Source organism: Lemur catta, chromosome 6 (genome assembly GCF_020740605.2).
Source record: "Lemur catta isolate mLemCat1 chromosome 6, mLemCat1.pri, whole genome shotgun sequence".
NCBI lineage: Eukaryota > Metazoa > Chordata > Mammalia > Primates > Lemuridae > Lemur > Lemur catta.
In genome coordinates this window covers 84775763-84792444 of record NC_059133.1, presented here as the reverse complement: position 1 = coordinate 84792444, position 16682 = coordinate 84775763, and the positions used below count along the sequence as shown (strand labels likewise).

Here is a 16682-nt window from a genome sequence, read left to right as displayed (position 1 = left end):
AGCACACATATGCACAAAGGCAAGTAAAACTCAGTGGAAAACAAGTGTGGGAAGGGGGAAAGAGGGGATGGGCAAAAACCTACCTAAACCGGTACAATGGACACTATTTGGGTGATGGGCACACTTATAACCCTGACTCAAGAATAACAAAATCGATATATGTAACCAAAAACATTTGTACCTCTGTAATATTTTGAAATTAAAAAAATCTGGTAATAAATATTTCAGATTTTGTAGACCAAAAGGCAAAACTGAAGATCTGTAGGTAAATATGTAATAAGGGAGAAAATAAATTCCTGCAATTTTTTTAATGGATGAAATTCAGAATAATATCTTTTAGGGGGGTGATGAAATTTCACTTAATTGGGACTCAATGTTAGCATTTCGTATTATTAAGTCAATTACAGATGTTCCTCTGTGAAAAACATTCTTACCTTGCTCATCATGCAAAAATAGATATTGAGCCAGATTTGGCCCACGAGCTGCAGTGATTGGCCAACCCCTGGTTTTGTCATCATCTTTTATTGCCTGTTCCCAAATTTCGGCTCTGGTCTGATGAAAAATTGTGGCATTTTACCTGGGCCACTGCTGCCTGTATACATGTATGAAATCTGACAGTGCAACTTTTGGCCACTTCCTTGGTCCTTGATACCCAGAGTGTTATTCCTGACCTGTAGTGTAGGTATCATCCAGAAACTTGTCAGACATGCAGAATCTCCAGCTCTGCCCTGGAACAACTGCATCAGAATCTAAATTTAAACTAGATCCCTTGATGATTCCTATGCACATTAAACTTTGAGAAGCACTGCTCTAAAATAGAGCAGTAACAGGCCTGATCTAGCAAAATCCAATGAAAGACAGTTCTCCAGACAATTTCAAGTAAAGCAAATGTATTTACCTCATTGTTGTAGTTCATTTGCGCTTCTACAACAAAATATCTGAGACTAGGTAATCTATAAAGAACAGAAATTTATTTTCTCACAGTGCCGGAACCTGGAAAATTCAAGATCAAGGGCTACTCTTGGCACCTAAGATGTTGCCTTGAATACTGTCTCCTTCAGAGAGGAGGAAGGCTGTGTGCTCACACAGCAGAAGGCAGAAGGGCAAAAGGGACAAACTCCCTTTGTCAAGGCCTTTTATAAAGCTACCTAATCCCATTCATGAGAGCAGAGCCCTCATGACTCAATCACCTCTCAAAGGCCCCACCTCGCAACACTGTTGCATTGGAGATTACGTTTCAACATAAATTTTAAAAAAGATAAAAACATTCAAACCATAGCATTCATTTACCCAGATATTTTAGGGCAAAGCATATTTTACCTGAAGGATCTAGATAACTATGTTCACTTTTTATTTGCTACTGCACTTTGGTGTCAATGAAAAATGGCTTTTTAAAAAATTCAAAGCAAAGTTTGATTCCAACCTAAATTTAATCCACTCCATTTTTAACTCTTAACTTGTTTGAGATCATAACACACCTAAAAGCAGAGTGTAGTTTATCAGAATGCACACATTTTAAACCTCTAGTAGATCTGTATTTACAAGATAAAACACAATGGTTCCAAAGTAGATACTATATTCAGATAAATAATGTATGTTTTAATATTGGTTGTGTGGCTGCAGGCAAGTCCACAAGTGTCCTGAAGCTCTTTTAGTTTATTCTACTATCTTACCGTGTAATAATTTTCCAAATTAGACCACAATGAAATAAAGTCAGAATTTACTTAAATACTAAGGTTGTACTTTCCATTTTATATTGAAGCAAAATCTAATGCTGAAAAAAGGATGTGTTCAGATTCTTTAGACATTGGCTAAATTTATTCACTGACAAAACCATAAGGTTTCTATAGGTAGTCTGATGTATGACTCTCTCATATGTAAGCTTGCTTTGATATGTATGAAATTCTACCAAGTCCTTGAGAAATTCCCCATGGATCCATGATTTTGGCAAATTCCCAGAATAAGAAATTTGCTCATATGAGAACATGCTGCTGTCCATGAACCACTCTCACAGAGGCATATTATCTTGTTGCCAGATGTATCTGCTGCCATTGGGAAAGATATTTTTCACTCACTGTTAGAATGGTATATATTTTTTATTTTTCTTATTTCTTCTATTAGTGGTATGTTGCTATATTTTCTGTGAGCTATCTATCTATCTTTGGTTTCTCTTTAGACCATTGAAACTCATTTCAGGAGATTCAGCTTCAGTTTGTGCTTTAATTTCTGCATATAGAGCAGGTAACTCATTTACATAGAGATCAGATCCACAAATGCGTGTCTATAAGGCATCAATCAATTATTGCTTCAGCTGGTGTATTAGATGATCAACGTCAACTTAAATTTAATTTCAATTTGATGTTAACTTTACAAATTAAGAACAGTAATATACTTTTATCGAACAGGTGAACAACTGAATGAATGACTTAGGCTAGATATTTACAGGTTACTTCTCTTGATGTTTACACAGTTTCTCCTATCAAGTACTTTGTAAGTATTCTGTACACTGTGTTTCTTGGGAAAATTTATATTTGAAAACCATACGGAAAAAATAAATTTTGCCTGATATAATCCTACTTTCAATAAAAGAGAATGGATCCCTGACTCTATTTTTAATTTATCAACCACTTGGTTTGAACCCAAAAGAAAAAGAGAACTTTATATGACTACCAATTATTAGAATTAGTAGAAGTCACCGGTTATGTATAAGAGAACCAACACTTTGGCCATACATGTATCATAAAAAACTGTTAGTTAGCATTTGCATTTTCAGGTTTTTATTTTAAAGAGGAAGGTCTTGCAGATATTTGAATCTACTTCATCTGCATTTCATTGTAAATGTTATTTAAAAGCCAAGATAATTACTACCTACTGTGTTGTACTCTTCTGCTTTGTGTAAGACTTAGTAACAATCTTAATTAGGCTAATTTTAGTCAGATTAATACTTGTGTGTGTCAGCACTAACTATTGAATGCCACATACTGCAAGATCTTAATTAATGCTAACAAAAAGAAATACTCATGGTGTAAACACTTTTGATTTGAACTGAAAAAGCTAAAATGAAAATGAAGTATATCCAATTATGACAGAAGACAAATTACAATGATATCACTAGTTCTAGATTTTTAGTGAATTAAGGCTGACTTTTGAATACATAAATCCACTCAAATGTAATATTAACAAAATGCAGTCGTGATAACTATTGAGCATATCAAGTGCTTGCCTTTCACAGTCCTGGAAGGTCTATAGATTTTTCTTTTTATAGTTGATACCCTGATGTACTTCTTGATTGCATTAGGCAATGAACTCAGGAATGTCATATCTTGAACCAGAAACCCATATTTCATTGCATTGCTTATGGGCTAGATAAAGAAAATAAGTTATTTTTTTCCTTTATTAAATTTCTAGTTTGACCAGCGGGGTAAGATTTCCCCATATCTCACTATCTGTCTGGGCTATGATTTTGCATGTCAAACATTAGCATGGTCTTCACCATCTGACTCCTTTAACACGACAGTCCCTGGAAGGGGAATGACAGAATGTAGAAGGGAATGAGAGAGTATGAGAAGTAACTTTCCATTGTGGTGACAAAAGGAGATTTTTATTTACTTCATAGTGCTAATTGGAAACAGCAGTAAGGATTCCAAGGTAACACTGATAATTTATTAATAACTCTTTAACAGCTATGCATACATGGTAAGTAGAATAATAATAATAATAAAAATAATTTAATTTCCTTAGAATCAGAAGACTTGAATTCAAATGACACTATCTTTGTGACCCTTACAATCTTGGTCTATTGAATGATGGTTTATCATGAGGTTAAATGTAATATATATATAAAGGTAACAAAGTTCAAATTAGGAACTCATAATGTATGTTCATTCATAATTCACATACTTATATACTTCACCCACATTTTCACGCACTTGAGTTCAAAGTGAAAGGAAATTTTAATATTAAGCTAATTCAATATGTAAATTAATATCAAAAAGTACCCTAGGTTTCTACTTTTATGTCTTGATAAAACTTGTTAATCTTCCATAATCATAACCAGAATGTAGAAAACTTAAGTAAATATCTGGTATAAAAGATGCATATCATCACACTTTTTATATTCCCATAGCAAAATATTATGCAAATAAATGAATAACTATGCAAATGAATGAATGAATGGAGTCTGGTTCAGAAACAACTGAATTCAGTATTCTGTACCCAGTGGAACATATAGCTTAGTTTCTTTTGAAGTGAGTCTAGTTTTTCTTTTTTCTTGTGCAACAGGTCTTGTTACCAATCTTGAAGGAGAATATTTAATTCATTAACAACATCAAACAATATACTAGATAACTCTGCCTAACTATTCTCTATCCAGAAAGAAAATATTCTTCTTTAGGAATAGACATTATTTCCAATACTCAGGAGTGGAGAATTGTCCAAGAGAAAGTTGCTCATATTTAAAGTGAATTTAAGGTTTTTATTCTCAGCAAGTCTTTCTAATGTGATTCTTTAAGCCACATTGTATGGTATATTTTCCTGAAGTAGCCCAGATTTTTACATTTGTAGTAAATAAACATGATTTGGAAACCCAGACTGGGATGTTTCATGATACGATACAAGACTGCCAAGATTTTTGGCATTTTGCAATATAAATTTTCCCCCATTTTGTCCTTTGTCCTGCATTCATTCTGTTTCAATAGTGTATTTGCTGAGGGTATATACATACAATGTCTTACTTTCCTTTTCTATCTTTAAAATGACCAAGATAATGCTGGGCATTCACTAAATACTTAATGGTTTTTGGATTTCTACATTGGCAGACAAAAAAGCACTTTTTAAGATTTAGTAATTGTTAAAAGTTATTAAGATTTATAGTTTGCTAAAGCCTATTACAATAAATAAAGATGGGGTTATTGGCTTATGACATAAATCAAAAAATGTTATGAACGAAAGGCCTTTATAATTGAACATAATAAAAAAAAAACCTAAGGTGAGTTTAGTCACTTTTAGTTTTAATCAAAAACAAACCCATCCCATAGTGTGATCTGGGGGGATCTTGTTTATGGCTTTGATAAATAACCGGAAGCAAACACACTAAAATGGAACTTCTCTAAAGACAGAAGCAGCAAAAAGTGTGACTAGAGGACTACATGGTCTCCACAGATCTTCCAAAAGGACGGATTAAGAATAAGAACAGGTTATACGAGAGAAAAGAAGCTTGACTATTTCAGTGGAATTCTTTCTCAAGCAGGGCATAAGATACCATTGCGTGGTATCTCCTAGGAGTTTCAAACTCCCTGTGCTTTCTGTTTATGCTCACTGAACAATTCATGTTCCTTGCTATTTAACTCATAATAATAGCCAACATTTATAGAGCTTTCATTATGTGTCAGGATTATGTTCTGGGCACTGATGTCATCCTGAGTAATTTCAAAACTTTTGTAGCACAAAGGGATCTAAGATTTATCTAGGGTATTGAAAAAAATAATGAAAAAAATAAGCAAACTAAAGACAAGAAAGGTTAGGTGCCTTGTCCAAAGTCACCAAGGAGCAGTTCAGAGGCAGAGCAGGGGCTGAGACCTCAGATCTCTCATTTTTAGATTGAGACTGGTTTTCCTGCACTTGTCTTGTTCCTGAGGGTGTCTGCAGGAATACAGGCAGAGGAGAGTGCGAGCAGAACGGATTTCAGTTCCTTTTCTCCCATTTTAATCAGAGAAATTTCATTTTATGATCTATTTATTGTGTTCTGAATAAGATATCCTAAATTGTTTCACTTTAAAAAATGTTTGAAAATCATTATTCCTATATACGTCACTATTTATATTGAAGCTGTGAATCAGAATACTAATTTTTAATACATTTTACTACCGGTTCAGAAATTAAAATTATTTTGGGGGGTTCGTTACCTGTATTTATTTTTAAGGACATATTTAACATTGACTTGGGAGTAAGGATGGCCTCACTTGCAGAAGGATAGGCCATTTGGTGGTGCTGGGAATTTCACCGTCTCTTTATATTAGATGTGTGTTGTGAGGAGGGATGAAAAGATGGGAAGAAGACTGGACACTGATGTCTGGGTAGAGATTTGGGAAGCTGGATGTTATCACTCACAAATTCACCTTTTTTCCAATTTGTTAAAATCTGACCCTACTCAGGAGCATAGAGCTAGTTTAGATCTTAGCAGAGTGTTTTTTTTTTTTTTTTAAGTTGTGAACAATTCCCTTGAAATGGCAAGTTGTACTTACTAATGCATGCCGACAGAAGTGGTCCATCTTTCTTAGAGGGAAATAGGCAGGTGCTGAAATACTCCATAAAAGGAGCCAGAATTAGTAAGGGTAGGATGCTGATGGCACTCATTACTGCAATTGGCAGAAGAAATCCATCCACATTCAGGCTGGAATTCATGGTCTGCAGATAATATCCTGAAGGAATCTGTATTCAAGGCGGAAGCAGCCATGCATTAAGACAGTGGTTTAACTCTGAAGAAAGCATCCTGCGCCAGAAGCCTTCCTCCTTGCACCTACTCTCTGATAGATGAGCTCCATGTTTCCCAGCTTTCCAAGGCCCCAGTTATGATCTGATAAAGGGTCTTCATCTGTGACAGTAGGAGCTATTTAGTCTATTGACGATACTACTGATTCTTTATGGAAGACTCTTTTGTCATTTAGTCTATCTTAATTTTTCTGTGGAAAGGAATGGTGTCCCTAATTTTGTGCTTAGGATGATGCATAAGAAATCAAATAGCTTAAGTTCTGCACATAAGCAAAAGGACTTTTCTTCATGAACATTAATGCAAAACCAGGAGGAAGTATTAACGACATCTGTTTTTACCATGATGAAAAAAAGTTGAAGCTAGAGTAAGTTCTTTAAATAGCAGCTAGTTTGGTGGCAAAATAGATAAGAATAATTTTTTTCCTAAGAAGAGGGCCCAATGTGGACACATAGTACTTGTCATAGGCTATCTTTGTGGGCTCCCTCAATAGGCCTTGTTTCTAATGTGAACCAAGTAATAGGAAAAAAGAAAGAAAACCTTCCTGTGTCCATGCCTTCCTTTTAAACTAATTGTGTGATATGACTTTTCCACAAAGGGAGCTACATAAAAATGGTTTTCATAATAAAGTAAAAGATAAATTTTTTAAAAATCCTGTACTCTGCCCCAAATTCTCAATATATTGTTAGAATTTCTTAATTTTTAAAATAACCCCAATACTAACTAAAATCCTGACATTATCTTGGAGCCTCTTCATGTGTTCCAAGCCTCCTCATAGGTTATGATATCAGAAACAAGGCATGGTGTCGTGTGAAAGGGACATCTCTTCCCTCTTCTAGTTCATGAGCTTTGTTACAATCATTACATTTTCATCATGAGCATTAGTAGCATATGGTATTTCCTTAATTCTCAGTGACACACAAAGCTGGTGATTGACATGGAGGGAAAGTCAACCAAGTCTTCTCCTTGAGGAACAGATTCTCCAAACTATTTCTCTTATAGCGCAAGAACTGCATTAGGATTCCTGCCTCACCACTACCCTGGGAGAGCAGCCCTGCTCAAGCATCGGATGATAACTTCTCATTTGAATCCTTCACTGACTCCTTCTCCATACTCAATTATACAATCTGAGAGGGCATGAGAAGAATCAGAGTCATAGAGTCAGGACAGCTGTTAAGGATCTACCAATCGTAAAATGAGCCTATTGCTGTGTTAACTGTCCAAACCCGGGAAAGGAACACATTTGCATTGAAATTCTTTCCACCTCTATAAAACATGTCCTAGTGATAATTTATCTTGAATTTGACCCTTAGAGTAGTAAACAAGGACTGTTTTGGTGGGGTATAGATGGCAAAAGTGAAAGGAACATTAGCTAGTTCTGCCCTACTTCAGGAAAATTATTAAGCACGTATCCCCCCATCAGAGGAAAATGAATGATGTGTTTTAACAAAAAGTGCTGGCAGCGGAACAACTCTAAGACTGAAAGGCTCCCAGCACAACTTGGAAGTTTCTGTTACTGATTTCAAATGAGAATTATTGTTAATAGGAATAAAGTTATAATCGGCATGAATCACAGACACAGAAATCTGTTAACTTAATAATGTGGCAAATGTACTATTAATCTTTAGTGAGGCAATATTAATATATTGCCTAATCTAAGAAAAGGCTCCAGTGTCTTGAAAGCTTGAAATCATTTCTGCTTCTGCCTCAAGTTCTGAAATCATCCCCTTTTAAAATTTTAAATACTTTTATTTCATACAAGCCTCTGAATATTGAGAAATAATTGCTGTCAATAGAGATTCATTTTCACCTTTGAGTGCCAGTAATGTCAAATGGCGACCTCATCAGCCTTAATATCAACATATTTTAAATGTATGTCTTGGAAGTGAAGGTCGATAATGGCTACTAAATTTAAAATATGGAATTCTATGATGTTTTATTCTTGGTACTTTGATCACCTTTGTACTGGTGATTATTTCATCTGGGGACAAAAATCTAATCTCAGTCTGTCCCTTTGGGATTTTCCTCTGCCTCCCTGGAGAAGTACAGTCTAACCATTTTCTTTGAAGTTTACAGCATAATATTACTGTGTATAATTTTGGAATCTATATAGTCTGTATCAAGAGTTTTTAACCAAGTGCAAGAGAGGTATGTGGGTCATAACAAAGCGTGTGCCTTGATACCAGCCCCGAGCTGCGATGACCGCTCTGCCATACACTAGCAGGATGACTGGGAGCAAGATGCAAGTTACTTAGTGTCTCTGAGCCTCAGATTTAGGATGGTAATATCAGCCATGTAGGCTTACTATGGGGATTAAATTACATACTGAGAAGCCATCTTTTAAAAGCTATTACACACAATATGTGATCAGTAAGTATTAGTTTTTGTTCTTCTTTTTACCAACAAAAAGAGTGTCTAGATTTAGCAAGATGCATAAAAATTAGATTATCAAAATTTATTGTAATTTGTGTCAAATTTTAAAATATATGTCAGTGTGCAGAGAAGTCAAAGTTAGTGGAATGAAATATCAGGTGTCATTGCATTATGAAGAGAAGGAACAGGTCATTTGTGCTAATTTACATAGAAGGTTTTGAGGCCAACTATGGACCATTTAGTAATTTTGTGCTAATTATTAATTTCTCCATTCTAAGATGTTTTATGATATTAATACTCACAAATATGGGTAATACTTCTGTTGTGTTCTGGTTTTTTACTGCTACTATTGTAGGGTCAGGAGGAAGTTGAATTTCCTAAATTAAACTATCTTTCATGTATTATTTAGACTATGGGTTGGTAAACTTTTCTATAGAGGGTCAGATAGTAAATATGTCCACATAGGGGTTCTGTGGCAACCACTCCACTCCACTGTTTTCATGCTAAGCAGACATTGACATGACAAACTGATGAGCATGGCTATGTTCTGATAAAACTTCATTTATGGACATTGAAATTTAAATTTCATGTAACTTTCATATGTCACAAAATACTATTCTTATTTTGATTTTTTTTTTGACCAGATGGAAATGTAAAAACCTTCTTAGCTTGCAGGATGTGCAAAAATAAGCAATGGACTGCATTTGGCCACAGGCAGTAGTTTGCTAACCCCTGGCTTGGAGAAACAGGAACTGCCCTGAGAGACAGAGGGGAGATTCTACTTTTCCTTGCACTACCATGAACTGTGACCTATTGCCATGACCTATTGACACTTCCCTCTAAAAATCACTTAATTTTTTTGAGCCTAAGTTTCCTCTTCAACAGATGAAATAATTGAGTAAGCTAACCTCTAAACTTCTTTACAGCTCTGTTGTTCTATGATTTATGAATATAACCCATTCATTAGCCTTCTAACTTGCAAGTTGGGGGTTAGCATTGAACAAAATCCCAAATTTGTTCAAAGATTTTTATGATCATTTATTTTTCTCTATAAATATGTTACTGTTTAACAACCACCACATTAAAATTTCTTTAAAATCACAGTATCTATAAAAGACACTTTGGACTTAGTGTTTTCTCTTGATTTCCTCACAACATAGGGACTGATTTCCCAAGGAATTAATAGAGTGGGTGGGGAGAGAATCACTTGCTCATTAGTACTTAAGAGTACAGTGGAGGTGGTACTCAAATCGGTCAATTTAGCTCCTTGTTAATACCGCTTTTTAAAGGTTTAATGAGGAAGGAAGTCAAAACCTTTGGCTAAACAGAGGTTTGGTATTAGCCTATAGATCTGATATTTTCAGGCGCTGCTGTTGCGTCTTACGACCACACCCTCTGAAGTATTGTCTGCGCCTACTGACAGGCATTTATAGTTCCACAAAAGAAACACATGCCCAGTGGCTCCTCAGGTATGCCTCTACCTGACCCCGCTTAGCTCCTGAAATCAGAGCCTGTAATGATTAGAAGCTCTGATTTTTGTGGGGTAACTGTCTGCTGAAGTATACGGGAAGTGCTTGTTGGAATGGAGATCCGTGTTCCCTTGTATTGTCAGCATGCAATCACCTTAATGTTGTTGGGGTAGTATTCATCACCCGTCCTTACCTGCATAATGCACATTCTGTATAGGAGCTGAAAAATGAAGAGAGGGAGAAGGGTGAAGAAAAATTTTGTGTCTTCCACGTGGGACTCACTATAGCAGCCACCATTTTTTTCTTTGGCATGGTCTAACCAGCTGGTGGTATCTCTGCCAAGTTGGCAATATTGCAGGCAGTATGTTTTCAGTGCATTAAAAAACACCCCAATGGTTGTTAGGAGGCAGCAACCTGCAAATAATTGATGATATCATGTATTAGTATAGAAATTGTTCTCCAGTTTTCCAAAATGCCAATCAGAAAGACTACAATTGTGAAGTACAGTGACTGAGAGGGTTTTAGCATCCAAGGGGCAGATTCAAAGGAACAAGCTTCTGACAAAGATTCTGGCATCCTGAGGACCAGCTCAGGATAGCCCCTGACAGCCGATGTAAAAAATGAAACATGTAACTTCAATGGGAACATGTTTAAAAAAGAGAAGAAAGGTGACAATAAAACACCAAAGTAAGCAATTTCAGAATCTCTCAGAAGTCTCTGACTTTAACTCATTAATGAAGACGATAACCTGAACTTTCTTTATATCCTTAACACAAAGAACTAGTACTGGTTTTTAATATAAATTGTTATATAAATAACAATCACTTTACTTGGCAGGTAGAGGGTGGTTTCTTATTTTGACACGGAGATGAAGGGAAATGTATTCTCTGCTTTGACTTTATCCTTGAATTTCAGACATAAGGTTAAACTTTGAACTCTTTAAATGACTTTATACATGTTGATAGTGTCACTGAAAGTTCAGATTGGATTAGTTAGCTTTTGACTTTCCCAGTAGTTTTCTCTGGGTTTATATGGCTGTCGCTTTTAGCATCAGAAGCATTTTATTGCTTCAGATGTTAGCAGTCACTTACTGCTAGTGATTTGCAATCTCATTCTTGCTTCTTTTATGGCCTTTCAGATTCTACCTTTTCTTTGAGTCCATTAGGACTTCCTGATACAATGGCAGATAAGAGACCCCTGTTTAGGTAGCAGTTCAGCTGCGCCATCATGATTGTTACAATTTTTCATAGCATTCCCTTTGACCAGATAAATCCCTCCACAAATTACATAGACACCAAACTATTGCTGAAGGATAAACGGTATCATAAATGTGAAAATGTTTTGAGTTTCTCCCACGAAGGCTGCTGTAGAAACGCAAAGTATAGTCTGATTGTCATTTTGATTGTGTTCAAGTTTCCTAAAATAAGATTCTAGACAAAATGCATTCTAACCAAATTCATGTAGATGCCATAGAGTATTGGTTTTTATATTTAAATAAAGACTATTTATTAACATTTCTTTTTATGGTTATAAAGTGGTTATATTGATTTGATATGGTCTTCTCTTTAAGAGTTGTAATAGACCCATTATGTCAGCCTTTGATTAATTGAGGAGGCTGGGGGCCTGGTAATTGAATATGGAGCCTTTAACCTATAAGTCACTGAATCAAATCCAGCCCAAATTGGTAGTGACCAAGAATGATTACAGATGTGGCTCTTTGGTGGCCTTTGTGAAGTGTGTTTAGGTGGTGTGGAAATGTGTCGGGATACTTGCTGACAGGAGATAGGCTCGTCTCTCTAATCACTGTTGCCTCTCCTTAGTTACTATTGCCAGACCCAGATGAAGGCCCAGGGACTGATAAGGCCAGGAAGACAGTGGCACCTGTGAGAGGCCAAGATTTGTGTCTCTTAGGAAAGAAGTAATAGGGACAGCTCTTTATTATTGCAGAAGAAACTGCTTTATCACGAGACTTTCCTGGCTATTTCAATGAGTTTACTTAAGGTTTAAGTGAGATGAGAACTGAGACTGTGCTGATGAACAGTCTACAGACTGAATTTGAACAGGCCTGGGCTAGGAGGCTTAACTTCCTGACATTTCCTTGCAATCTTGTCTCTGTTGCTCATCAACCTGTTCTCTGTTCAACTCTTGCAAAAGGCGCTATGTAGATCGCAGGGTTATTATGAACATCGATCCAAATTACTCTATGCTTTCAAATAGGCTTTATTATTAACTGATAACTACTTTCAGGATGAAAGACTATTTCTAAAGATATTTTCCCCAAATTTTTAAATTTAGGAACTTGTGTTGAATACAACGTATTTTATACTCACTATTCCTTTTTTGTATAAAGAAATCACTATTTGTTGCAAGATAAATTTGGATCTGATTCTAAGGCATGATAAATTGATACCTGCAATATTATTAAACAATTAAATATTGCTGTTATCTTATTTCTAAAGAGAGGTAGCTTAGATTAGTGCTTCTCAAACTAACTGTTAAAAAGTCAATTTTTAAAAAATTTCTCAACTCTCATGGTCAATACATTTATGAAATACAATAAAAATGAAATACCTAAATATAAAACAAAATAAAGACATATGAAATATAAGCCCTGATATTTTTATTATTAGATTCAACAGACACAAAATGCAACTTTATGTAAATATTTCTATATGTTTTTTCTCAGTGTCTGTATTTCTATTGCTGCACACCAGTAACAAACAGTTCATAGATCACCCCTGCTCCATGGACTGGGCTTTGAGTAGCACTGGCTTCAATTGAATATATACTTTGAAAAATGAATTTACTTAAACAAATAAAATTATATCTGATATAGTGATATGTATGAAGCAACAAAAGCAAAATGATCAAGAAACGAGAAATGCTAAAGTATGAATGAGGTCTAAAACTAGCTAGTATAGCAAGTGCATGTAATTGATGCCAAAGAAATGTGAATGTAATCATTCATTAATTCAACATGTTTATTGAGCATCTACGATGAGCCAGGGACTGCTCTAGGCCCTGGGAATATGGGAATATAGCAGTGAACAAGACCTACAAACTCCTGAGTCTTCTTTGTTGTGGGGGAGACACTACAAGCAGGAAAATATTAGGCAGGTCTTACCATGAAAACACAATGTGCTGATGTGATAAGGACCCATCGTGGGATTGGGTATAGAGGAGACCTCCTAAAAAGTTGGCATATGAACTGAAGGACTGGAAATAGGCAAAAAGAACTGGAGGAAACATATTCCAGACATAACACAAGGTAGAAACGAGCTGGGAGAGGCTCAGAAAGCATCAAGACCAGTGAGACAGTAGCTCAGTTAGTGAGAAGATTGGGAGGAGTGGAAGTCCAAGACGTGGCCAGGGGTCAGACCACACAGGCCCAGGTAAGGAGCCTGAAGTTTATCTTTAGTATCATGGGAAACCATTAAAAAGTTTTAACAGAGTAGCGATATCATATGATGTATATTTTTAAAAAGTTACTCTGGAACCCTGGTAGCTGTGTGGATGGATAATGAATTTTAGGGGACAATAGAGGAGCTAGTGGTGACTTGGACTAGTACACTAGCAGCAAGGAAGAGAGGTGAACAGAATGGGATGCATTTTTAACAATCAATGAAATATTTCGATGTGAGAAGAGGGTGAAGAGATGAAAGATCTGAAGATGAGTCCTTTTTTCCCCCTTAAACAACTGGGTGTTGGTGACTTATATTAAGAGGGAGAAAATAAGAAAGGAGCCAGTTTGCAGTTGGGTGAATCAGGAGCTGAGTGTTGGTCAGGTTAAGTATGGGAAATTATTAGATAACCAAGTCAAAATGCCAAATACGAACTAGAACATATGCTTTCCAAGGGGAGGAGAGAGGCCAAAATGAAATTGAGCATTTGGTGTATAGATGGCTTTAGTAGCCAAGGAACTAGAGATTACTTAAGGAAAGAGGGTGGGTAGAGACGATTCACGGTCTCTGGAATAAATCCTAGAGTTCCGTATCAGTTTGGAAATTATCACAGGAAAAAGGTTAGTCAAGGAGACTGAGAAGAGGTAGATGATGTGCTAGATGAATTAGAAGAGAGAAGGAAAGTAGGGAAGTAGTAAACCTAAAATAATCAGCTGGACTGAGAGGCAGCCAATAAGCCAGTTATAGAGCGGAAGAAAAGAAACTCTACAGTAATCTGTCTGCACAAGGGGAGTGGCAGTTGCCCCAAGAAACCACAGCTATTACCACTGAACGTTAGGATGGATATCCTGTTGAAAACATCTGCATCTGAACATCACACAACCTTCTTGGATTAATCCATTGGACTTTAATAGAAAGCACATGCTTTCTATACTAATACTTTTGAGTGTCATGTAGACTCAGCCTTAAAAAAAAATCCATTATCATTATAATTCTTGAATTGCTTTTCTGCACCAGGAGCAGAAATGGGAAGTTGAAAAAAAAAAAAAAACTGAAATGAAAAATTCAACTGAGACTTCAAGCTCTGGTTTAAATGTTCATAGTGAACACACCAGGCGTGCACATTTTAAAATAAAACAGATGAGCTATTTTAAATGTTTTATTGTAAAACTTAAATATTGTAGTTATTACTACTTAAAAAAAACTTTCAGAAAGCAATTTTCCTATTCTTTGTACCTTTAAGTCCTTGGCTCTGATGTTCTACTCTTCTGACCTTGATCTAATCATGAATATCTATGCTACTTAATTATAATAAAAAAAAAGCCTACATTGCACTCTAGATGGTAGATGCACATTTTTTCTTCTTTGGTCACCTGCCAGTTCTCAAAATTATAGCAGTGGGAAGAAATGCAAATGAAGGCCGTGCTTGACAGCTAAACATAATGGAATGCATGGTCCACATTTGAAAAGTTACCTTAAAATAAAAGGTAGCATATAAAAAATCATTTCTTTAAGGTCACCTATGGCTTTGAATTACAGCTTTGAGAAATTTCCAATTTAGTCATCAGAGAAGAAGGAGCCAAAATAAGGATTATATACTTTGCTAGAGGGAAGAAAGAGTTTTACTTCATCATAGCTGGGTGATCTTATAACTGAGAAATAGTAAACAAAACAAAGCAAACAAAAAACAGCCTCCAAATATTCATTTTACAGAGCCTTGTGTAAAGTAAGCCACTGGTAAACATTTTCTATGCTAACTATACTGGTAGCTGATAAAGTTTTGTCCTGTTAATGTCCCCCAAAAAGGTTACCTTATCACACGTTAAAAATGTACTATGTGGACGACAATAGGATGGCAGTAAACAGAGTTGGTTATATAGATCTGTATCACTTGAAAAAGAATTGTATTTCTTTATTCAGACGAATATATTTTCAAATAGGAGATTGGGAAGCAAATGCATGGATGCTGAATAGTTATTTAGAAAATCTGAATCTAACAATAATACGTATGTATATACACATATGTGTGTATTCACAAAAACCCATTACTTGATAATTAGACACTCTAGAAAATGCCAAAGCAATTTTTCAACAAAAAGCATATACTCTGCGTTTCCTCTTTGTTGCTATTTGGGACTGACAGAGACAACTTTTTGCATATTTCCCCCACTGTATAAATGACCGGAGGACACATACTGCTAAGCTGTGGCCCGCAGACCACAGAGCTCTGAGAAACAGGGGCAGGAGCTTCTGTGGATGGTATTTTCACTGCCTCAGTACGTGGTGCAGTAAAATGAGCTCCAGGCTGAAAAAAATAAGGCTTGGGTTCTTGCTCCATTTCAGTTATGTTCTGTGAGGTCTCAGGCAAGTCATTTAATTAAACTATGTCTCAGTTTCTACACTTGGTTTAAAAATAACAAACAGGGCCGGGTGCAGTGGCTCACGCCTGTAATCCTAGCACTCTGGGAGGCCGAGGCCGGAGGATCGTTAGAGGTCAGGAGTTCAAGACCAGCCTGAGCAAGAACCAGACCCTGTCTCCACTGAAAAAAAAAAGAAAAGAAAGAAATTGGTTGGCCACCTAAAAATATATAGAAAAAAATTAGCCGGGCATGGTGGCACATGCCTGTAGTCCCAGCTACTCAGGAGGCTGAGGCAGGAGGACTGCTTGAGCCCAGGAGTTTGAGGTTGCTGTGAGCTAGGCTGATGCCACAGCACTCTAGCCCAGGCAACAGAGCTAGACTCGGTCTTCAAAAAATAAAATAAAATAAAATAAAATAAAAAAATAAAAATAACAAACACTGAGCATTTACCATATTCCAAGCTTTGATAAGACACAGGAATTTCTAATTGTATTCATAAATAGATATTAGTAATTTCAACATATGTGGTAAATCAAGTGGTAAAGAGACACTCAGGTGCTGCAGAAGCAGAGGGAAAGTTTACAAAGTCTAG

General features: G+C 36.1%; 1 protein-coding gene across 1 annotated transcript in view; it reads right to left on the bottom strand.

Annotated features, from left to right (window-relative positions):
* SLC15A5 (solute carrier family 15 member 5) overlaps positions 1 to 16682 on the bottom strand; it is an 86935-nt gene that overhangs the window by 49472 nt on the left and 20781 nt on the right. The window contains exons 4-5 of the mRNA XM_045555259.1: positions 10523 to 10743; positions 6243 to 6429 (exon numbers count right to left, since the gene is read on the bottom strand). Of these exons, the coding sequence (XP_045411215.1) occupies positions 6243 to 6429; positions 10523 to 10743 (408 nt within the window). The remainder of the gene's footprint in view (positions 1 to 6242; positions 6430 to 10522; positions 10744 to 16682) is intronic.